Source organism: Pteropus alecto, unplaced genomic scaffold, assembly GCF_000325575.1.
Source record: "Pteropus alecto unplaced genomic scaffold, ASM32557v1 scaffold7, whole genome shotgun sequence".
Lineage (NCBI taxonomy): Eukaryota > Metazoa > Chordata > Mammalia > Chiroptera > Pteropodidae > Pteropus > Pteropus alecto.
The window spans coordinates 10,063,339-10,089,685 of NW_006494614.1; the positions used below are offsets into that span (position 1 = coordinate 10,063,339).

General features: G+C 30.8%; 1 protein-coding gene across 3 annotated transcripts in view; it reads left to right on the forward strand.

The window, feature by feature from the left end:
• Positions 1–26,347, forward strand: part of RNGTT (RNA guanylyltransferase and 5'-phosphatase) — a 238,820-nt gene that overhangs the window by 78,231 nt on the left and 134,242 nt on the right. For all 3 annotated transcript variants that reach the window (XM_006926320.3, XM_025042568.1, XM_015600503.2), the window contains exons 10-11: positions 1,803–1,874; positions 6,741–6,905. In XM_006926320.3, coding sequence (XP_006926382.1) covers positions 1,803–1,874; positions 6,741–6,905 — 237 coding nt within the window. The remainder of the gene's footprint in view (positions 1–1,802; positions 1,875–6,740; positions 6,906–26,347) is intronic.

Sequence of the window (26,347 nt, forward strand, 5' to 3'; positions counted from 1 at the left end):
TTCTGCTATTTATTACAGAAAACAGGAAAAAAAGAAGACAAGAAAAACCACTGAGTTTGTGTCTATCTATATTTGAATGTAATAGTGATAATCATCAAGAATTTGTGCCATTTTACAAGTAGGGCTTCTGGGGGTTTAGTAGGCTTAGAGCTGAAACTTGCTGTGCTTTTTCATTTTACCAGAATCTTGGCAGTTTCTGTGCTGTTATTTTTAAAGCCTACTCATTTGTTTATTCCTTTTTATTTGTTTTGTTTGCTGACAATCTTATTTTTTGCTTTTGTTTAATAAAGAAAGATACATTTTGTTCATTTAGGAGGGAAATTCTGTGATGTTTAATATCTGAACCTGGAGGGCCACTTGATTTCCATCCACTCAGTTTTGAAAAGAATAATTAATTGAAATTTATTATTGATACCACCTTGTTGGCTCATAAAATTCTCAGATACAAGTATTTAAATGAAAATATTTCATTAAACAGTTTAATGAAAGTGATATAAATTGTTTCAAGAGTTAGGTTCAAGACAGTAATCATAAATAAATGTATATTGCTTAACAAGTCCATATTTGAGAAAGAAATTAATTGATAATAGGATAAAATATATTTGTTCTAAATCAGTGTGTTCTTTGTAATTTTAGATGGTTGTGTGTGGATTTTGTGTCATGAAATGAGATAAAAACCCTCTGTAGTTTCCTAGGAAGAATATGAGGAAAATAAAGTAATTTTAGGTCAAATCTGTAATTAAGAATTAAAATTTTATAAAATATTACGTGATGTCTGTAATCATCTTTTTGTCTATATCTCTTTTTGTCTATATCTCTTTTCTGCAGAATTTAAATATTTTTCATTTAATGGCTCTGATATCATATTCTTTTGTTTGTTTTCTTTGATCATAGTAGATGGACATGGAACCAAGATGCATAACATAGTGGTTTGACATTTTAAAGCAATACTGATTTCACAAAATTTTTAGAATTAAATTTGAGGTGGCGTTGGTTAATAAAATCATATAGGTTTCAATAGTATGTCATACATATATTGCATTGTGTGTTTACCACCCAAAGTTAAATTTCCTTCCATCACCATATATTTGACCCCCTTGACCCTCATCTACCTTCCCCCACGCCATTTCCCTCCAGTAACCACTGTTGTCTGTGTCCGTGAGTCTCTGTTTATTTGTCTTGTTCATTTGTGCTTTCAGTTTTATATCCCACATATGAGCGAAATCATATGGTTCTCAACTTTTTCTGTCTGAATTATTTCACTTAGCATGATCATCTCAAGATCCATCCACATATTATCACAAATGGAAATATTTCATTTTTTCTTATGGCTGAGTAATATTCCGTTGTGTATATACCACATCTTTATCCAGTCATGAATAATGCTGCACCATGAATAATGCTGCAGTGAACATCAGGGTGCATATATCTTTAAGGATAAATGTTTTCAATTTTTTTGAGTAGATACCCAGAAGATAAAATTATTTTTAAAACTGTGATTTGGAATTTAAAATTTGTTGTCTTTTTATCATAATAGTTACTTAGTAATTCAAACATAAAACAGAATATAGCATAGAAATTCAAATATAAAAATATAACGAGGAGATAGTGTGTGATTTTATTTCAATAATGGGGACTTTTGTGGTGCTGACAGTATTGATTTGATCCAGGTATAAGTGTGTTCATTTTGAAATTTCATCAATTTGTATATTTGTGATTTATATGCTTTCTATGTGTTATATTTCAGTCAAATTAAATTGCTATTAAAGAATGAAGAAACTTATCTTATTTTCTCTTTCAAGGAAATGATTATTGACAGAGTAAATGGACAAGCTGTTCCTAGATATTTGATTTATGATATAATTAAATTTAATGTAAGTACTTTTTATAATTTTTTTCTTTTTATAATTTATAAAGTAAAAAATGTCACTGAGATAATAGATGTTTTTAACAAATAAAAAGTGTTACTGCTTTAGAGATAATAGGAAAGAAAAATTGTTAATACTTTTACATCTTGTTAATACTTTTACATCTCCTTTTCTTTCTCTTATTGCCTAATATTTTGCACATTTCTTTGTCTTCAGATTCTTTAGATATTTCAAGTGAGTAAAGAAAAACAGTTTAACTGTGATAAAACAAGATAGTATATTGTAAAATAGAAACTTCTTGGTTTTAGTTATCCTGTATTTGATTTAAAAAAAAATAAGTCCTCCCATTTTATTACTGTTTACCACTTCAAAAAAAAGAGAGAAACTGATCGAGTGTTGAATATGTAACTTTGAGGCAAAAATATATTATTCTTAAGCACAAGCAGGAAACTTAAAAACAAAATATAAAATTCCCTATTGTAAATAGATATCAAAAAGAGAAATTGTATTCTCTATCCTACAGTTTTAGACTAGACAAGAATCTGTTTTCCTGTTAATGTTTAATTGAATGTCGAAATTATTTAAGTAGTACGCGATGAATTCTGTAAATGGGAGAAACTCAATAGTGTACATCTATGAAAAGGTATAATCATTGCTCTAGAAATATATTATGCAGATTGTATGATCATTTAGTATTCTAAGCAGACTGAAAGCAATTAAGAATTCTGGAATAAAAAGTATTAAGGTCTAAGGTTTGAAGATGTATAACAAAATTTTTAAAAAGTTTTTTGGGGTTTATATATTTAAACTGCAATATTCAGATCTATGATTATATTAATCCAGATTACATAATGGCATTTTTTCCTGGAAATTTTCAATCTATCTCTTTTTGTTGAATTTCTGTATTTCAAACAGAATTTCAAATATAAGAAACTCAGGGTCAGAAATCATCATGTTTTAATTTTGTTCTCTTTATGACTACTGTATTTCTCAAAAGTAATGCTTTCCAGAATTTACTTACTCTTGTCACAGACCTTGGAATAATGTTCATTGGCCTATAATGAGACATAAAGGGTGGGGGTGGCCTTGTTTCTTTGTGATTGAGCACTGTGCCTCTTGATACAGAGCTCTGCTTTAAAATGTATTCAGTGCAAGTTTACTTCTTAGCCTGGGAACTTTGTCTTAGACAGTAGCCTTCTAATTCTTTAACAAAATATGAAAAATTTAAGCATGCACAAAAGTGTAGAGAGTATAAGGAATACTTATGTATTGACCACCAGATTTGTTGAAACTTACCTTTGTCATTTTTACTCTACTTTCTTACTAATAAGAAACAAATCACTATAGATCTAGAAGTTTCTTATGGACACCTCTGTCATCCTATCCTTAACATTCTTACCCAGAGGTAACAACTTCTACCATGATTTTGGTGTTACTATCCTCATGAGTATTTTTGAGACCTTTATTGCCAATGTGTGTGTCTATAAAATATATATGGTGTTCTTTTGCAAGGTTTCTAGTGTTATATAAATGTTATTGTACTGTATTGTGGTACCCAGCATTGCTTCACATTTTTTGTAGAGTTTTATCTGTATTAATATATAGGTTTTGTTCATTCACTTTAATTACTGTTGATGATTATATTATATAAATATATGAAATTTATCTTTTTTCTTCTTGACGATCATTTGAGTTTCCATATTTTGCTGCTGTACTGCAGTTATATTGAACAGTTTTATACATTTTTTCTTGTGCACGTGTGTCACAGCTTCTCTGGGACAGTTCTCATTCTTGAGATGTAATCACCTGGAAAGTGTTTATAAAAGTCTAGTCCCTCATCCCTACAGCATGGAGATTCTGATTAAATTGGCAACTTCAGCTTTATTATATTAGTTGCGTTGCTAAATTCCTTCAAAAGTAGTTGTATTAATTTACCACAGTTGGTATTATCAGATATCAAATTTTTGTCAATTGGATATGTGTGAAATGATATCTCATCTTGTTTTAATCTGCTTTTCCCTGATTACTAATGAAGTTAAGCATATTTCACATTTATTTTTACTCTTTTGGATTTTTCTTTTGTGATTTAATTGCAGGTTCAAATGATCTTTTAATTCTATTTGGTTGCCAGTTTTTTTTTCTTCTTAATGTGTAGGAATTAGTAAGTCTTTACTGAATTTTAGTTCTTTCTTGGTTATAAATGTGGCAAGCAGTGTCTTTTCTAAATTAGTATCCATTGATCCACAGAAATTTTTCATTTTAATGAAATTAAATTTATTAGAATGCAAAGTTTGCGCATTTGTGTCTTGTTTAGGAAATTCATCCATATTTTGCTGTAAAAATGATTAAGTTATACTTTTCATCTCTAGGTCTGCAAGTGTTCATTCAATAAGTATTTATTGAGTGTCTTTTATTATATTTCATTGGTTTTAAAGTCATTCTTTCTGATATTAGAGAATATTTATAATTGAAAGCATCATATATTCTTTAATTTGCTGTGGAACCTTCATTCATGGTTAACCACTTTGTTTATTTTGAATCACCAAATTAAGGTCATTGTTGTAAACAAATTTTTTTTAATAATATTTAAAAATGTTTTAGTTATTTAGTTTATTCTTTTGTCCAGCAAGAATTTTCATTGACCATTTTTTATATGTCAAGTATTATTCGAGGTATTGGGTATACACAGATGAATAAGACATGTTTTCTTACCTTCAAGGAATTCATAATTTAATGTGCTGATCTCCAAAGAGGGCCACTTCCACAGCACTTCATTGGGATTTGAGAAGAAAACAGAACTTCTGCTTATTTTTTATATATTCAGTTTTTATATCTTTTATAGCACAGAGTTGTACATGTATGCAATTTATTAAAAGTTAATATACATAGGTACATTTGTTAAGATTTGTGTTTAGATTAGGTACAAAATTTGTCTTATGGATGAGACTATAAATGTAAAGAAACAGTAATATTATAAGTATAACAACAAAAGTATATGAGAGATATAGAAATATATGAGAAGTAAGGCAGAGGTGAGAGTATTCTAATTTACTCTGGGTATTGTTGAGTCGTTGAAGTGTGGAATTACTTACAAAGTGACACAGATTAATTTTGAAGAATTGAGTCTTGTTGACCAGGAGCATCAGATGGTTGTTAGCACTTGATGTGTGGTAGTATATGGGACATAGCAGGAAATGAGAATAGATTGGTGAGTAGGGGTCCAGTTTACTTGAATAACACATTTTAGCTTCATTCTGTTTGTAATAGGATGCTATTGAAAGGTTTAGATATGATAAAGCTATGATCATATTTTTATTATTTTGAAAGATAACTCCAGTGGTAGCATGCATAGTGTTTTGAAATGAGAAAGAACTCAAAATAGGGAGACCAATTAGTCAACAGTTATTGAATGTTTCTGTAGTCCATTCTGAATGATTCAACACCTGTCTATCAAGAGCTTCCTTTATGATAGGCAGCGTGGATTTGAAGGTAAACTTGCTTTCAGCCTTTTCTTGCTTTGGTGAATTTATGTATATTCTAAAGTGAAATATATCTAGGAGGGAATTTAGACTAATACATTTTAAACAGTTATTAGACTTTTTATTTTCTTTAAAAAAGAGGGCTTCCTAATTCCATTTTAATTTTATAGGGGTCTGAATTAATGTAATAGGCCTAATAAATAAACCTAGCATTTTAGGTTTTTCATCCTTTGGATGACGCAGGTGACATGAAAAGATTACACATGGCCTGTGTGGTTATTTACTAGCATTTCCTCAATAAATACCCTATATAAAGTTATGTATAGCTCTATGTAAAGGGAACATACCTAGCTCTTGCTCACTTTCTCCTGCTCTTTTTTCTTTACTTTCAAAATTGTGAGCCTTTCAAAGTTGAGAAAAAGTCATTCTCGAGGCATAGTTAATGTTCACAGCTTAAGCAAGTGCTGCCATCCCTTGTAAACATTAATTTGGGTGAACGTTAAGCTGAGTAATATAAAGTAGAGAAGAGGAAGAAGAGGAAAAGATGGGAAAAATGTGTGGAAAGGTGTCCAGTTGGAAAGTAAAGAAGGGAGGTACTTGAGATACCACTGAGGTGATGCTGCTAATCTGGACCAGTACTGTTATCTAGATGATGTTAAGCAATATTTGTATATGCCATTAGGATAGGGCAAAGCCCCTACCCTCAACTCATACAAAAACATACATGCACTTTTTATTTCATAGTTTAAACCACATATTTTATACACACACACCCCATATATACCATATATCCATATGAGGGCAGAAGAGTTCTTTATAACTGTATAATTAAATATATTTTGCAAACATTGTTCTATATTAATTTTCAGAGTTGAGGCTGTATTTGTCTAATATCTTCTACTTATTGATGCCTGCAGTGTTAGCATTTCAAACAAAAAAACATTATAGGTGCCGATGTTGCTTATTTTGATATAGTATTTCCTTATACTTTCCTGAATTATGTGGATTTTAGTTTTTATACAAGTTTTACTAATTCATATAATTTTACTAATTCATATAAATAAGAAAAATGATTAATCATATATTAATACTTTAATTCAGATTTGAAAATTTTGGATCAGTTTATATGAGTAGATTTATACCCCTTTCTCATACTATTTTATGCATTTGTAATTTTAAAGTAAATAACTGTGTGTGTGTGTTTAGGTATGCTTCTATCATTAGTCATATATTTTCAAGGCTGGCACGTATGGTTTTGCAGGCTGTGCGCGTTGGGCAGCTCCATAGGATGCTATTTATATAGACTGCTATATACAATGTGATAGCCTTGATAATTATGCTGAAAAAATAGTTTTTAGAGTTGGAAATTAAATAATTGTCTCATTTAATTTAGGCACAACCGGTTGGAGATTGTGATTTTAATATTCGTCTGCAGTGTATAGAACGAGAAATAATAAATCCCCGACATGAAAAAATGAAGACCGGTCTCATTGACAAAACACAGGAACCATTTAGTGTCAGAAATAAGCCATTTTTTGACATTTATACTTCAAGGAAGGTAATGTTTTCTAATTAATACTTATAATATGTCCTAATTCAGCTTGTGAGAGGAACATGAATGACATTTTTCTGCCCAGTTGTCTTGATTTTTCCAGATTACTTGAATTGAATTTAGTCCTGTTTTGAAAAACACATGTACAATTACCAGGTCTTCTCCTCTTTAGTAAGATTCTCAGTAATGGAAACTTAAACTAGGTTGCTTCCTTATTTCTCATCATAGTTTTTGATTCATGGCTGTTTGTTCATATTATATTTTTTAAAAAGTTGTAAGCAGTATAGAGTTATATGAGTGAAAATCACCCATTAGTCCTTCTGAAGGTCAACAATGTTTAGTACATAGTCTTATTTTAAAAATTTATTTACATATGTGTATGTACATGGACGACTTTCTTTTATTATTTATTTTTGTTGTTTGAACACTTAAAATGCATCATGTTAAATATTCTGGGATTATTGTTTCTTCACTTAACAGTATGGCTTGGAAATATTTCCATGTTGGTGCATGGAGATTTGCTGCATTATTTTTTAGCTGCTGTATAGTATTTGACAGTAAAGATGTACCGTGGGATGATTATTTTTTGGAGGAGGGGTGGTTATGATAGAATAATATAGGAAATATAGCAACATATGCAATTATATCTTTTAAACTCTTTCCTAATATAACCTCCCATGTTAGATGATGTAAGTTTTTATTGTATTTTATCTGCTTCTACTCATGTCCACTCAATTTGGTATTAGCCCTTAATCCCACCACTGTTGCCTGCCTTCTTCTCAACAAATATAAACTTATCATTCTTCTTTCATTAATATTTTGCATAATGCCTGTTTGGCATAGGACTATTGGTTGACTTCTGCTGCTATGATCTTCCCACATTCACTTCTTGCCTTTTGTGTGTCTTTTGGCAGTAGGCAATTTATAGGAGTTCCTGCAAGAGCTTGTGCACGTCTGTGCCCTGCCCAATTGATAGGGTAAAGATAATGTTGACACTTAATGTGGACCCTACCCTTAGTGGAAATCTGCTAATTGGAGCCATATTCTCTTACAGAAATATTTTCTAAATTATAAATACAGTGTGAAAGTTGGGCAGAAGCCAAATTGTTTCAGTTTGCATTCGTTTTTAAAAAAGCTAATTTGACAGCTTGTGCTATCATAATTCAAAGTTCAGCATCTAAGAAAATGTGACTTAGTATAGTTCATTAGTCAAAATCAGTGCTGTTTAGAAATATTTGGCAGTAGATGATTATGAGAACTGTTCTTTAGGGATCTGAAGCAGTTATCAGTTATGTTGAACAACTTTTAATGTAGTTTTCAATAGAAAAACATGATGCTCTTACTATTTTTCTTTATACTTAGCTTATATAACCCCTTTTTAAAATTGTAGGCTTTTTTTAAAGCATATTTGGAATTTTTTAAATTCATATTTGGAATTTTAATTATTAGTTTCCCCTTCCCCCCTTTTCAGTTTTTACTGTTATTTTTCGTTCTCAGTTTCTCTTGAAATTGTTTTTGGTTGTAGAATACAGAAAGAAAGCATATTTTGTAGCAGAGTTGGTTTAAAGGGCAAGACTATAGTAGCACCAGATACAGGATAGTAGCTACAGTTGATAGATTATTGCTGTAGAGATTCTTATTATTTTTATCTTGGCTAATGAGTATAGTAAAATAGTGATATTATGAGTGATAAAACATTTGTCAGAGAAGTATATATCATTTTTATGAGGAGGGCTAGTGTTTATCTGGTTTTAAACAAAATTTACAGCTATGGAAAAATGTATACTTTTTCATAGAAAATAATAGAATTTCATTTCTGTATATCTATAAAAATCTTCAAGATAACTTTGATTTTACGACTTTATTAGTATAGCTCTGCTAACAACCTCTTCATTTTGTCTAATTTAATCTATCAAACACAGTGCAGGGATAATGAATTGTTCAGTTTTTATCTTAATATACATAGTTAGAATACAGCATTCAAAATAATAATAACAAGTAGCAATTTCTCAGTTTACAATTTTATTTGCATTTCCAATTTGAAGGCTAATTGGAAAAGAATTATTTTAATAGATTAAATATGGTTAACAAAATTTTAGAAGTGACACAGCTAATAGTTTCTCTGAAAGTTTCCTATCCATTTTATTATCTTCTCAGAAGAGTAGCCAATGCTATAAGTATTTAGTGTATCCATCAGAATGTCTTTGTGCATACATAAGCAACTATATTTATTTATATTCTTACCACTTTTACCTAAGAGGTGATTCTTAACACTGTTTTACACCTTGTTTTGTTTTTAATAGCAATATATATTGGGTCCCCTGGCCCTAATAGTGGTACATACAGATTGCCCTAATTCTTTTTATTATCATATGCACAAATTTCCATTTTATCAGCATACTATAATTTAACTATTTCATAGTTATAGAAATTTGAGTTGTTTTAAGCTTATTGATAGGTTTTTGTTTGTTTATTTTACATATAGATATCCAGTTGTTTTTATACCAATTATTGAAGGAAGATCCTCCTTTTTTCACTGAGTTTTTTTGCAACTTTATGAAAAATAAATTGTCATATATGTCTGGGTCTATTGATAGACTTATATTTCTTTCATCTAATTGTTTATCTTTACACAGGTACCATGCTATCTTGATTACTTTTGTTTATATAAATCTTGAAATCAGACTTAGTCTTCCAACTTTATGCTGCTTTTTTGAAGTTGTTTCGGCTATTCTAGTCCTTTGCATTTTCATATGAGTTTTAGAGTCATCTGCCAATTTCTACAAAAAACTTTATGCTGCTTTTTTGAAGTTGTTTCGGCCTATTCTAGTCTTTGCATTTTCATATGAGTTTTAGAGTCATCTGCCAATTTCTACAAAAAAGCTTGCTAGGAATTGGATTGTAGTTGTGTTGAATACATAGGTCAATTTAGGTAGAGAATTGACATCTTTACAATGTCCCATTTTTCAGTTTATCAACCTGGTATGTTCTTTTATTTTCTTTATTTTCTCCCAGAAATTATTGTAGTTCTAAGTATCAGGTTTTACTCACCTGACTTTTTGCAGATTTATTTCATACTTTTTGATACTATTGTAAATAACATTTAAAAATTTTAACTCTAATTGTTAGTAATATATAGAGATAGAGATACATTGATTTTCTGTATATTGATCTTATATCTTTTATCTCACTTATTATATGCAAACATAGGGCACTTTTACTTTTTTCTTTCCAATCTGGATTCCTTTTCTTTCTTTCTTTCTTTCTCTCTCCCTTCCTGCCTGCCTGCCTGCCAGCCTGCCTTCTTTCCTTCCTTCCTTCCTTCCTTCCTGTCTCCCTTCCTTCCTGCCTGCCTGCCTGCCTGCCTTCTTTCCTGCCTGCCTGCCTGCCTTCCTTCCTTCCTTCCTTTTCCTTTTCCTTTTCCTTTTCCTTTTCCTTTTCCTTTCTTCTTTTTTTTTCTTTTTTGGCCTTATTTTATAGTCTGGAACCTCTCATTTAATGTTGAATAGAAGTAGAATGAACAGCCTTGTTTGTTCTTTATCTTTGGGCAGGGAAATTTTGTTTTTTATCTAAGTATGATGTTAGCTACGGGACTTTAGCAGGTGTTTTTTATTCAAAATGAGTTTTTAAAGCTGTTGACTTTGGTATACTAACTTTATCAAACTCTTGCTGTATTTTGTTACTGTGTAATAATTTTTCAGTTGATTTTCTTGGATTTTCTAGGTATTCAGTCATATAAATAGACATAGTTTAGATATTTTTTACATCAGTTTTTCTCTTGCCTAATTTAGTTACACACGAGTACAATTTTAAATTGTAGTAATAGTTTTAAGGATTCTTATCTTGTTCCTGATTTGAGTGGGAATGCTTGTGTTTATTCATAGTATAATGTCTTTGAGTTTGAAACCTATTTTATAAGGTTAAACAAGTGTCTGGTTCTTTTACTGAGTCATTTTACTTTTACTGTTGTCAAATGGCTTTTTATCTGCTATAATATAATACTATTTTTTTTTTCTGTTTATTTCATGAAAATATATCCTAACACCGAAGCTTTCTTGTGTCCTTGGGCTAAGGCCTACTTAATCTTGATATATTATCGTCATTATCATTATTGTTGTTATTATTATTTAGAGCAGATTTGAGTTCACAACAAATCGAAAGGAAGATACAGAGACTTCCTTTACACCCTCTGCCACCACACATGCGTAGCCTCCCACATTATCAAAATCACTCACTATGATGGTACATTTGTTACCAAGGATAAACTACATTGACATATCATAATATCTCAAAGTTCATAGTTTACATTAGGATCCACTCTTGGTGTTGTACATTCTGTGGGTTTTGACAAGTGTATAACAACATATATCCATCATTATAATATCCTACAGAGTATTTTCACTGCCCTAAAAATCCTCTGGGCTCTCCCTGTTCACGTCTTTTTCCTCTCCTGTCCCCTGGCAACCACTGATTTTTTTTACTATCTTTTTAGATCGCTTTTTCCAGAATGTCATGTAGTTGGAATCATACACCATGTAGCCTTTTAAGATTGCCTCTTTTTCTTAGTAATTTACGTTTAGATGTCTTTTCATGGCTTGGTAGATCATTTCTTTTTACCACATTTTATTCGTTCATTCACCTACTGAGGTACATCTTGATTACTTCCAAGTTTTGGCAATTACGAATAAAGCTGTTGTCAGCGTTTGTGTGCAGGTTTTTTGTGGACATAAGTTTTCAATTTCTTTGGGTTGAAATTGCTGGATAGGATGTTTAAAGTATATTTAGTTTTGTAAGGCTGCCAGACTGTCTTCCAAAGTGGCTTATCATTTTGCCTTCCCACCAGCGATGAGAGATCCTGTTCTACACCCTTGCCAGTATTGGTGGTGTCAGTGTTCTGGATTTTGGCCCATATAATAGGTGTGTAGTGGTATCTCATCGTTTTTTAAATTTGCAGTTCCCGAATAACATAAGATGTGGATTGTCTTATTATATGCTTATTTTTCATTTGTACATCTTCTTTGGTGAAGTATCTCTTAAAGTCTTTGGCTCATTTTTTAATTCAAAGATTTATTTTGTTGACTTTAAGAGTCTTCATATATTTTGGGTAATAGTCCTTTATCAGATGTGCCTTTTGCAAATATTTTCTCCCAGCGTATGGCTCTTTTCTTTCTCTTGACATCGTCTTTCACAGAGCAGAAGTTTTTAATTTTAACGAAGTCCAGATTATCACTTATGTCTTTCATGGATTGTGTCTTTAGGTGTTATATCTAAAAAGTCAACACCATACCCCGAGGTCCTCTAAGTTTTCTTTTGTGTTATTTTCTAGGAGATTTATAGTATTGTGTTTTACATTTAGATCTCTGATCTATTTTGAGTTAATTTTTGTGAAAGATGTAAGGTGTAGATTCATTTTTTTGTATGTGATATCCAGTTGTTCCAGTACCATTTGATGAAAATTCATTTTTGTTCTATTGTATTGCCTTTGCCACTTTGTCAAAGATCAGTTGGCTCTATTTATGTGAGTCTATTTCTAGGCTCTCTATTTTATCCACTGATCTATTTGCCTGTTCTTTTTCCAATAGCATATTGTCTTGATTACTGTTGCTTGATAGTAAGTCTAAAGGTCAGGGAGTGTTAGTTGTTCAACATAGTTTTTCAATATCATGTTGGCTATTGTGGGTCTTTTGCCTCTTTATATAAACTTTAGAATCGCTTTGTTGATCGCTGCAATATAATTTGCTAGAATTTTGACTGGGTTTGCATTGAGTCTATAGGTCAAGTTGGGAGGAACTGACATTTTGACAGTACAGATTTTCCTATTCGTGAACATAGAATCTTTCTCTGTTTTTTTTAAAAAATGTACTGCCCTTTTTTTTTTTTTGACGTTTATTGAGGATTTTTACATTGTTGTTCATAAATGCTTTTTTTTCTGTAAATCTTTGGAAATTTTTACATCAGTATTATACTTGCTTCATAAAAAGAATTTAGGATTTTCTTATTTTTCTATGTTCTAGAGTAGTTTTAAGAGCATAAGAATTATCTAGTTTTTATAGGTGTTGTGAAATCCTCCCATTAAACTATTTGGCCCTAGCATGTTGGAATTGGGTTAACAGATTTTAGATTTTTTTCACTTCTGTGGAAATTGAAATGTTTAGATTTTCACTCTCTTCTGGAATCTATTTGCGTAAATTATGATTCTTAGTAAAATATCCGTTTCATTAATGTTTTAAAATTATTCGTATGGAGTTGAGAAAAGTAATTGATTATAAAACTTTAAATTTCTTCTGTTTTTATGGTTATTTTCTCTCGTATGATTTATTAGTTGAATGCTTTGTCACTTTTTTTCTTAAAAATGATAGCTGTTTATTTTCCCTCCTTCCAGTCTTTGGATTAATTTTTAAAAATTTCTGCTTGTTTCTTAAGCAAAGCCTACTTTGCTTTTCATTAATTCCTTCTTTGTACCTCTCTTTATTTTATTGTCTTTTATTAACTTTTTGAGTTAGGTGCTTAATTAATTTTCATTCCTTTCTCTGAGCCTGCCATAGTCTGCTGTCTAGAATATGATAGCTGATAACTTTTTGTTACGTTCTTAAGAATTCTGCAATTTGGTTTATTTATTGTTTTTCCCACACTTGTTAGTGTTTTTGAAGTTTCAAGGTGGAAAGGCCTTTTTATTTTCAGAATTTGTTACTAATTAAATTTTACTGTGCTGATGAGGAAGGAATATTACCTGTACTTATTCTGCTTTTTGGAATTTATTATAAGTTGTAATCAATTTTTAGACTATTTCTTAGACATTTCAAATAATGGTATTTAAAATTTTCTTAGTCAAGATTTTGATATTTGTCAGTCAGATTTACCTTACTAATTATGTTTTTGTTTTTAGTTTTTTATATTCATATTTATTTTTGGTTCAGTTGGTTTATCATGGACTAGGAATGGTGAATGAAAAGCCTCCTAACACTAGTGTCTGTTTAATTATAATGCCTTCCAAAGTTCCTCATTAATACTCATGTTACGCTTATTGGTGATGATAAATTCATAGATATTACTTATTCATTTGGATTTATTATATATTATGAACTATTCTTTTTTTGACTTGTTTTATCTTTTTTTGTCTGCTAAGATTGTGACTTATATTGTGTTTCTTTTTGTTTATATTTGCCTTTGTCTATCTTACTATTTCATTTCTTTTGGAATTGCATTCTTTTAGGTTTGTGTTTTGTATACTGCAGTTTTATCTACACTGTAACTTGTTATTTAGAATGTTAAAGAGCTTTATTAAGATGTAATTGCATATCATATAATTTACCCACTTAAAATGTACGATTTCATTGAATTCAATTTAATGCACAATTCACAGAGTTGTGCAACCATCACCACAATAAATTTTAGAGCATTTTTATCACCTTCATAAGAAACTGTATCCATTAGTGACCATTCCTCACTCTTCCCTATACCTCCAGCTATTGACAGCCACCAGTCTACTTTCTGTCTATAGATTTGCCTGCTCTGGACATTTCATAGAATGGGTTCATACAACATGTGGTGTTTTGTGACTGGCTTTTTTCTACATAGCCTAATGTCATTAAAGCTCATTTACTTTATAGTGCGAATCAGTATTTCATTACTTTTAATGGCTGAATAATATTTTAATATATGGATACATGATATTTATCTGTTCTTTAGTTGATGGACGTTTTGTTTCTAATTTTTAGTTATTATGGATCTTGTTGCTGTAAACACTTGAGTGCAAATTCTCCTGTGGACATGTATAACTTTTATAAAGTGATGATTTATTCTGTGTACATTTATCCATATGATAGATATCTTGGGTATCAATGCTGACGTTATGTTACGTTTTCTATATTTATAGTTAACCATAAATCTTTTATTCTGCCGTTAAAACGTGTGTGGGTGCAATGTGTTTGTAGTTTTCTGATATTTGGATGGTCTGTATTTTTTGGTTTAGTGGTTAGTGTCATAATTATATCTTTATATGATATCTGCAGTTCTGTATTTCTTTACACATCACCTATTAAATTCCTGCCTATTAATACTATAAGTAGCATGTGTTTTCATCTTTCTTCTTTTACTCCCATTTCTCTACCATTAGTTTTTAATGAATAATACTACTTCCATACTGTTAAATATGCTTATACACTACTATTTGATTTGTTCTAATTAAATTATGAACTTGGAGTCTCAACCCATCCTTTCTTTCTCCTGTCAATTTTTATTTATATTATTTTCATATTATTGGATAGATGATATGTATCTTTTGTTCTTTTATCTTAATCTTCACATTTGTTTTATTTTACAGTTAAATGCTCTTTAATGATTTGAAACAGTGGTCCTTTTCTCATAAATTCCTCAGCAATTTCTTGCTTGGCTGAAGTTTATCTCTCAGTGTTGTTTTCAAAAATACTTCATGAGAAGAGTGATCCCTTAATTCTTCTTGTATCTTTGAACATGTTTGCATGATGTAACTTTTACTTTTGAAGAGTTGTTTGGAGGGATATAAAATCCTTGACTCACACTTAACCTGTGAGTGTTCCACTGTCTTCTAAAATTATTCTTTCTGTGAAGCAATAAAATGTCATCTGATTTTTTTGCCCCCGCCCCCATTTTAATTAACTTAATCTTTTTGTCTCTTTGCTCAAAAGATTATTTTTTCATCTTTAAAGTTCAGTAATTTACTTAATTTATCTTGAAGTTGACTGTTAGGTTAGTTTTCTCTGGCACTTACGTATGCCCTTTTAATATGTAGATTTGAGTTTTAAGTCTTATTGACTTGTATCTTTAAATATCTGTGATGTTATATTGTTTGGTTTTACTTTTCGAGCATTCTGACTGTGCTCACTCTATATCCCCTTTTCCAGCTTCCAGAGCAGCAGTTCTCAAACTTTAGTGTGCATCAGAATTATTTGGATGGTTTGTTAAAAAAAATTGTAAGGTTCCACTCTCAGATTTTCTGATTTTGGTAGGTCTGGTAGCCTGAGAATTTGCAGTTTCTCTCAGATTCTCAAATGAACTGCAGCTGCTGGTATCGGGACCCTACTTTGAGAACCACTGCTCTAAATCTAATACTGATGCCCTGATCCTTTTAAACTCTTTTCCCCTCATTTTGTTTCATTTTGTCGTGTCCTTTAAATATATAGTCTCTTGTATCTTCATTTCTGTGATGATGATTTTTTTCCCTTGATTTTTTTCCCTGTGTTTTGTCATATTATCGTCTATCTTATTTAGTTGTTATACCATCTTTTCCCTTGAATCTTTACATTTTTGCTTTGTTGTTTTTATAGTAGCAAGAGTTTTATTAATTTTTAAAGTCATGATAAAGTGCTTGGTAATAATTTTCTTCCATTGTAGGGCATTATTTCTGCACTGTCTTATTACATTTCTGCCTCTTTCATTTGGTATTTTTGTATTGATGTTATATTAGTTCTCTTAATAATACTCATCTTTAAATAAATTAGATATTCCTGGATCAGTTATTTGCAGTAGGTTGCTATAGAGGCGTACATGGAGTGATTAAAATTTTAGATTATACTACCTAAAACTTCGCTGTAGAGTTAGACGTTCTAGGCAGTATAGCTCTTCTGTGTGATTCTTTAAAGTAGATCCACCAAATCTGTTTCTCCAAACAGTCTGGGAGCTGGAGTGCTTCTGTCCCCAGCCCTATTAACCCTGGTTGCTGCACTCAATATTTCAAACACTGAAATTAGCTTTTGTACTTAAGAGCAATACATTTACTTTTAGGGAATGTATTTTTGGGCGCAGTTTCTGAGATCTACTGCTAGTTCTTCCAGCCGCACTTTGAACTTTTCTTAGCCACTTTTCTCTTGAGGTTTCTTTCAGATTCTAGCTGCTTTTTGTAGCCTATGCTTGTATTTTAGAGTCTGTGGATTATACTTGCCTCTGAGTTATGCTGAAAACTGGGATTATGTAAAAAAAAAAAAATCTCTTTGGTAAATAAAAATCACACACAAAAATCTTTCCTTGTTGCTTAGATGTGACTTCCAGGAGAAGGAGAAAGTTGCACCTATGCTACAGTTTCAGTAATTTGAAAACATTGGGTTTGATTAAAGCACGGGGCAAGTTTCTGGTTTTTGTTAGAGCTGAAATTAAGTTCTTTTACATCATACAATTTACTTTTGACTAAAGAAATGTAAACAGAATTACAGTTTGGGTTTCTTCATGGATTCTCTGCCTATGTGTTATTGGAACTTATTTTGCTACTCTTAGATGAAGGAAATTGTAAACATTAGCCAGTATTAAGGGTAGAAATATTCCAAGCTATTCATCAGAACATAATTTTTTTGTGTTCTGAAACAAAGATGGCAGAAATCTCCAAATGTAATAGCTAAGTGATACGTGATCTTCATTGCTCTTGTTTGATGGCCCAGCAGTTTCAGAGTTGTTCCCCTCAGCTGTCACTTTACTGATGGTCAGCTCTCCCCTCTTCTTCAGTAAAGTTCCCTCCAATGTTGTGGTTTATCTGTCAACAGGTTTCTGTTCTCTGTATTTCAGAAATTATTGAAATCTTTCTCATCTTCTGATGGTCTTCCAATTGCTTTTTATTGTTCTGGGTTAATTTCATTCCTATCATTTTATTGGTGTCTCTGGTTAGAGAGGGTAAAGGACATACCATCTTTAACTACAGTATGAACTCAAGGACATTTTCAAGAAAGATGTGGCTATTAAATGCCCTTTATTCTTGCATCAGTTCTGAGTATTCTGGCTTCTTTGGACATACTTAAAATTGTTATCTTGGATGTGGCTTATTTCTATACAACATAATTGGTTTAATTTTTTTTCTATTTTCCCCCTGCAGTCTAGAAAATCTCGAGATTTGGTCTCATATGAAAGATTAATTTTTCCCTAATGTCAGTTTCTTTAAAGTGGGATCTTTACCCTTTTCTGTAACATTTACTTTTTATTTTACTACTTTTCCTTAAATCTCATCCTGTTATTTTTTCTTTTCATCTAGCTTTTTTCTTATTACTTGGTCTATCTTTTTCTTAAGACGTTTTGACTTCTGGCATCCTACTGAGTATATAATCCTTTTCTAAAACTTTATTCCTTTTTAATGAAATTTTTTGAATGGAATTTATGTTTAAAGTTCTACTTTTCCTATGAGTTTTCATGATGATGTTATTTCTCTTTCCTTAAATGATGGAAGATCCATTTAATCCTAGTGCTTGCTAGTCGACAGGATTATAGATCATTCTTATCTGCACTCTATTTAAATTTCAGTTGGCCTTCCAGTTGACATTCATGGTGGTTGTCCGACTGAGACTGTGCTAAAATGAAATGGAATATTCTTTTTCCTCTATTGCATGATCCTCTGAACAGATGGAGTATATGAATATTATATTCTTCAATATGTTCTACTCTCTGGGATCTTTCTTTTTTCAACTACTGCACTTCTTTTATGAGTGACTGTAAAACTAATACACATATTCTTCCTTCTCAGTTATTTTCTTGGATTTGCTGTTTGTATCAGTAAAGGAAGTGAAAATCTCTAAAGGACTTAGACTGTCTAGAACAGTAGTTTTCAGATTTCTTGGTCTCAGAACCCCTTTACACTTGTAATAATTCTAGAAAACTCTGAAGCGCTTTTATTTGTGTGGATTATGTTTCGTAATAGTTGCCATATTAGGAATTAAAAAGGAAAATATTAATTCATTTTAAAACAACAATAAACCTACTATATTAATAGAAATAACACTTTGTGAAAAATAATTATACATTCTAAAGCAAAAAATAATTTAGTGTAAAGAGCGGCTTTGTTTTACCTTTTTACAAATAAAAGAGTGTCTGGCTTAATTAATTAAAGCTGGATTCTCATGTTCCTTTTTGCTCAATTTGTTGTGATATCATGTCATGTAGCCTCTGAAAAATTGCACTATATACTCATGAGAGAACGATAACGAAAAAGGCAAATTATTGCTTAGTATCATAATGAACATAGTTTTGCCCTAATGGACCACCTGAAAGAATCCAAAGGACCACCAAGTGTCTATAGATACACTTGGAAAGTGATGTATTATAAGATGGGGAAAGAAAAGATGTAGGAGTGGTTTGCCCCATGATGTTGTAGACACACATAGAGGAAAAGCTGCCTGGTTTCTCCTTGCGTCTGTGATCTATAGTGGACAGTGAGGGAGTGGGAGTGGGTCATTTTTGTTGGTCAGGCTTGCTGCTGCCTGCACAGTATATAAGGTCCACGGACCAAACTTTTTAGTAGAGATCAATCAGTGTTTAAGTTCCGGTAGCATGTGGACTTTTTTGTCCTGGTATAAAATAAAATTTAAAGTTTTCATCCTGCGTTTTTCATAGGCATTTTAATAGATGTTTTGGAAAGTTTGCATCAGAGCTGCTAGACAGACAATATTTTAAGTTGTAAAGCTCTATTAGTGTTTTCTTAGTTTGAGAAGCTGCTTTTTACATTTTATAATTACTTTCCCCTTAATTTTTGGCCATAGCATAGTAGTATATAAGTAGATAAAAAGATCTCTAAAATTTTAGCCATTTATAAAGCAGTAAGATTGGCTAATATATTCTTACTTAATTGCCTATTTATTTTTCTGCTAGATTGGCAAAAATAATTCATTTTCTTTTTTGTTAAACTCCTCATTTTTACTTTAATATGACTAAACTTGATCTTGAATTATTTCCTATTTGCAAAGGTCTATTTCTGCTGAAATAGTAAGTTTTCTTTCTTTATTTCCTGCTTGTGTGCATCTCTCAATTCCATATTTTCCTCTTAAGGGTAATTAGTTATGTTCCCTGTAGGATTGTATGTAGTTAGGATCCAGTCAAAGAACACACAAGGAATCAATCTTGAATGGCTTTAGGAAATTATACTTGATTAAAAAAACAAACAAGACTCTGTATCCCTCACTCATCTCACATGTGCAAATAGAATAAATTTTTTTAAAAAAGGGAAAGACCTAATAATCTCTTGAAAGTTCCTAGCAATAAATGTATTGCTTTTCTCTGCTTGGATTCATTGGATTCATCCAGTTTGACTGCTTTATTAAAATTCTGTGGAAAATATATTTACATTGATTTATTTATGCTGTTTTGACAGTAAAATGTTTGCTATGTAGAGTGAAAGAGTAAAAATATGAACATATTTCTAATAATGATTGAGAGGGTTAAGCAGATTAAGAAAAGCTATGCTTTTACTCCATTTAATTTTTCAAGGGCATGTGCTTATCTAGTTTAATAAGAGTTTTACAAGCATTTATTATTTTTTACATACTTTGTTAGGTAGGAAATTTAGGTTTTATTTATATGTATTTTATATGGCATTCAGATTTACTTTCTAGTTGTTGCCTTGCTCCTCTTTATTTTCTTATTTTATCTTGGAATATAAATTTATAGTTCTGAAGTGTTTGTCCAAGACAAATAGTTCACTAATTGTATATGTAATTACAGATATAATGGTGAAACTATTTTTGTTTAAAGGCAGATATAAGATAAAATGAGGATAACTTTATGTAGTCTCATATTTCTAGTGTTCAGTTTTGAATTATCTGGTCTATTAGTGTATCATTCATTATTGAAATAGAATGTAGCCTGATGGATCCTTTCATTCTCATTCATTTACCATTTCAGAGGAGGATTTAAGAAAATCACAGTAATGCTTAATAAAGATAATTCTTAATTGTATGGTGAGCCTCAAGATTTATTGTCCCAGGAAACTTCTTTTGGGGTAGTAAATCTTATTCGGTGAAACATGAAGAAATTATTATATGTGGTGCCAAATGTATTTTAAATACTTCTATGAAAGATTCACAATTGTAATGTGGAGAAATTTCTATGTATATTCAGTATAATAGCTTAATTTTTTTTTTTTACAATTAACATTCAGGAGATATGTATTAGATTCAGAAGAAAAAATGGTTATTGGCCTCCAAAATGATTAGGAAGCAATTCTTTTCCTAAAATGTCTGCTGGATTAATTGTTCTAACCAACTCTGGTTTTGAATCTGCTGCAGGCTAACAAAAGCACAGGATTGACTTACCACACAAACGTCTTTAAATTCAGTCGAACACTTAAAAAAAAAGTTATGTAACTCTCGTCAGTGTGAGCCAGTACTTTGGTATTAATGTCTGACCTAACACATTTATTAGAATTTTAAAATGAATTAAGTTAAATAATAGCTTTTGCCCTTAACCGTTGCATAGAATAAGTGAACCTTCTATTGGTCATTGTTGAAATAACGGAAGGTACTTAGTTCCAGCACATGAGTTTAAAAGTAACTTTTATAGTTCATTTTAATGTTTTTAATTAAAAAATATTCACTACCTCATCACATTACTGGAAGAGTAGATATTTAACAACTTCAGACTTTCTTAAAACCTGCAATACATGTTTTAGTTCTTCAAGAAGTGAAAAGATGTCTGTATAAGTGGAGTGGACTTTGACACATGGTTAAGAAAATAGAAACTTTTGAAATAGATAAGGAAAAATCAGGGACATACATTTTTAAGTTGGATTGTATTTCTTGGTTATTGAACACACACACCTAGTCATTTTTATACCCCAAGGAGAGCCAGTCTTACCAAAATTAAAATATAGAAAACTTCTGTGTCATTGTTGAAGGATTGCAATAAAATTTAAAATAATTTATAAAATTTCCAGGAAAATTGATTCGTGGCTCCTTATTTTGTGTACTTTTCTACTTATTGCAGTATTATTTTAAATAAATTGTATAGTATTTAGTCATAGAATATATAGTTCGTGATGATGACTTCACAAGGTGCAAATGAAGCATTGAAGAACTTGATCGTGGAGTCACAAATTAAATACTCCTAATATGTGATATAATCCTGTTATCTAATTAATTGGGTGTAGTTTTATATTCATGAAAATATTTTCAGAGAAGATATTTTCAGAGGTCACTTTTAAGAAGCTTTAAACTCATGGGTTCAAGCATTCTCCCTAAAGCTTAAAGTTCTGAAAACAAATGGGTGAGAACAAATTGTAAATCACAGCTGCGTTTCTAGAGCATATTTGGTTCTGCAATTTTAGGTAGTGAAATTTGAGGTTATCAGAGAACTCTATTGTTCACACAGAACCATATTTTCTCTACCTTGTTTTCCAAAAAAGATGCCATTAATTGTAAGATCGTGCCCTTATTTTATGTACCACCAGATTAGAAAGACCTGTCAGTTAAACTATAATACGTCGATTGTAAGATACATACTTTTTTCAGAGATGTGAAAAAAATGCGAGCCGAGAAATAAGGAAGTATATATTTCTTGATAGAGGGACTCTATTTTTTCCATGGTAGCTTATAAAATTGGTTCAAAAAAAGCAAGTATTCAAATAGTTCAGACTGAGATCAGAGCATCTATTTGAACATGTGTGCTGGGTTCAGAGTTGTGTGGAGGATAGTGGGATATTTAAACAAAGTTTATATGAACACATGGAATATGGCAACTATAAGTAGGATGTGCAGAGGAAACATTTAAGAACAATGGTTGCAATCAGAGCAATGTCATACAGCCACTGTTTTCTGGGAAGCAGTAGTGAACTATTATGATCAAAGACCAATGTAGAATATTGTGTATTTGCCATGGAAGAAACGCTAGTGCCACTGCATAACAAACTGTGCGTGGTTGCAGCCACAAAACAGTGGTAAGATTTACATGTATTCAAATAACGAAGTATTAAAAAAAACCCAAAGTGTAAATATGTCCAACATGTTTATAGAAGGAGAGATAGAAAATAGGCTGCATTTATTTAAAAATAATTATTTTAAGTTATTTCCTTATTATTTCAGTATTTTCTTATTAGATATTTAGAGTGCTACTAAATTTTTTGTTACTAATATTTTGGTAAATATTTTTGTAAATAACTTGATGAACGTTCATAAGTATTTCTTTAGGACAAATTCTGCAGATGGACTTTTAGGTTCTAATCCATACAGCCAGATATACTTGAAAGTTTGCGACAGTATCCACCTCTGCCTGTGTGTGTGGTAGGCAGAATTCCGAGGTAATCCCCAGTGACCTTTGTGTTATTTCCTCTTCTTTGTGGGCAGAGTTTGTAACTTGTTGCTAACCCATAGATGGTAAATGTGCTAGGATATTGTGTCAGTTATCAATTTATTGCCTCAGCTCTGAATACACCCTTCAGTATATGTTGTATGATAACTGACAGAATTCCTTTAAGTATTTTTATCTGGTAAGAATTTTGACATTTTGTAAATAATTTTTCTCAGTTTCTTTCTTTTCATTTTAACTTGTGTGTGTGTGTATGTTTTTAAAACAATTTCTTGCATGATTGCTTTTGTTGGCATTTTTAGGAGATGTGTTTTCTTTTAAAGCAATACTATCCAATTAAACTGTTTGTGAAATGTTCTATTGTAATCTCTGCTGTCCAGTACAGTGCCTGCTAGCTACATATGGCTACAGAGTACTTGAGTCATGATTAATGCAACTGAGGAACTGGACTTTTAATTTAATTTTAATGTAATTTAATTTAATTTAATAGCCTCATATGGCTACCATATTAAATAGCACAGTTTTAATGTATATTTAAACTTAATTTGATGATATTTAAGGTTTTTTTGTGCCTATATCATAGATTCCTTTTACATTTAAAGTAAAATCTAAATTCATTATCTTGGTGTACAGTAGTGACTAATGTCATTAGTAGTGACTAATGATCTAGTTCTTGCCTACCCCGCTGCTCATTTTCTATGACTTTGTCTTTCACTTACTGTTCACCAGTGTTTTTCTTTCTTTTTCTTCCATAGATGATACTTTATTTCATTAAAAGACATTTACACTGTGGTTGGAACTGTTTTTGGATCTTATAGGTGCCTCTTTCTAGTTCTTAGATCATTCTTACCTCTTTAATGAGTCTTTTTCAGTTCTCGGATAATTTTCATCAAGATTTTACTAAGAAAAAATTTAAATATACAAAAAAATTGAAAGAATTTTACTGTAAATGCTTACATACTGACCACCTATAGTATATTTTACTCTGTACCTACTTTAACACATACTAATCTGTCTAATGCTCTACCCATCTATTAGTTCAGTTTTTTTGGATACATTTCAAAGTAATATTTAGACTTCCATTTATCTTTAATTTTAATTTTAGTTTTTATTAGGTTGTTTATTTCTTTGTTGGAAGAGTTATTTACATATCCTGGACATCCATCTTTTGTCAGATGTGTATTTTCCTAACTCTTTCTCCAATTTTGTAACTTGCTGATTTCTTTTCTTAATGGTTGTTATATAAGCAGGTGTTTCACTGAAGTTTAATTTATCAAATTATTTTTCTTTTATTATTTGTGCTTTTTTGGTGTCCTGCTTTAAGAAACCTTTGCTTTGCCCAACCCAAGGTCAGAAATATATTCTGTTTTCTTCTGAGAGCTTTGTAGTTTTTATTATATGCTGATGTACTTATAGATTGATTATCTGTTTTTGGTATTTCATCCATTTTCTCTCTGTATGTGATACAGACATAACTTTCTGCTAAGATAGAAAATGTGAAAGATTTACTACTGTATTTCAAGAGCCTAGAATACAACCTGGAACTGCTTAATGAATGATAGAAATTGGTCCGTACTTGATGGTAGATACTGGTTTTGTGGTTGGTTTTTGTATTCATAATATAAAATGCATTGGATTATTTCCAGCTTTTTCTGTGATAAAATAGTTTATTTACACTAATAATGAACTGTTTTGTGAAAGCTTGAACTCAGCTTTAAAATAATTGTTAGGGTATTTTGAAGGAGGAAATTCTTAGAAAAACATGGCTCTTAGGTTTTTACCTTTTTTATGAGTTTGTTTTGTTAATATGTAATTTTTAGAAAATTATCGATTTCATTAAAGTTTTCAAACTTAATTGTGTGTTAGTATTGGACATAATGTTATCTTAAAATTTTTTATTTCAATTTATCTGCATAACTTCAGAATTCTGCAATAATTTGAGGAGAAATCTGTTCTTGTTTCTCTGTCCCTCCAGTGGTCCCTTTCCCAGGGGAAACCTAGATTTTCTAAATTTGCCCTATGTTTAGGATTAGGAAAAACTGACCATGTATACTTAATTTACTTTTGAGCACTTTTCCTTTATCCCTAATCCTGGCCATGTTAGTTGTTTCTTTTGTAGAGGTGTCTGCCGTGAGGTACTTGATCTTGCTCAGAAGCAGATCATTGCAATTTTCATTTACTTTGTCCAAACAGCACTTATCAGAATGTTTTAAATTTCAAATTTATCAACCCTTTCCTTTGTTTTTAATTCATTATTTTTTCTTGTAACTTTTTTGCTTGATGGTTTATGAATGTAGTTGGTACAGGGTTTCTCTAGGAATTTGGTGGGATTTTCTTCAGGGCATAATGTATCATCAGTTTTATAAAAATTCTATGAATTTTTTTTGTTCTGCTTGTTCGGTCTGTACAAGAGGAATATTGAAATATTGCAGTGCCATTATATTTTGTCTTTTTTGTTTTTCTAAAATATAAAAAATTAACACATTTATTGCTTTTATTTCTCCATTATGAATTTTATTATTAAAATAGGTTTTTACGTTTTCCTGTTTGCTTTGAGTTTTGCTTAGTAATATTAACTTGTTTTTCTCCTAATGTAGTTTTGCCAACTATTTATACTTTGTTTAAAATTTTAATATGGAGTTTTCTTCTATATATTTTATCTTTTTATCTATTTGTTCTTTTTTGTATTTTTGGAGAGCTTCTAAAAATGTTCTATATTTCACACATTTGCTTTTTAGTATATTTGATTTTACTCCTCATATTTTAGTGTGCTTTTCAGAAATTTATTGAGAATATGAAGCATATGCTTTCTAAAATTTAGTAAATTCTTCCTTAACATGTGTTTTAAACAAACTTTGTATATCTGTTGTTAGATATACAACAGATATGTTGAAATGTACATGAATCATAAGTTTGCAGCTTTGAAAACGTTCACAAAGTAAACAAACTTGTAAAATTGTCACAGAAATCTAGAATACTACCAGTGTTCCAAAAACCTTCCTGGATGCCCTCTTCTATCCCCTGTCCCCTTCTCCCCAGAGATTATCGCTGTCCTCACATTTGTTATAATCGGTATTACATATTATTATCTTTGAATTCTATATAAATGGAATCAAATATCATATTTTGTATTTGGCTTCTTTGGGTTAATATTTGTATAATTCATCTCTTGTTACATGTAGACATAGTTTGATCATTTTATTGCAGTGTAGTCTGAATATACCATAATTTGTTTATCCATTCCATTATTGATAAATATTTGGGTTGTTTCCATTTAGACTCTTACAGATAGTGTTGCTGTAAACATTTTGGTGCATATAGGTATTTACTTTTAAAATATTTATTACCTGGGAACAAATAATAAACAGGCTTAAATACATGCTCACTTGAATTATTTCCTCACTGTAAGCAGTGGGGAAAGA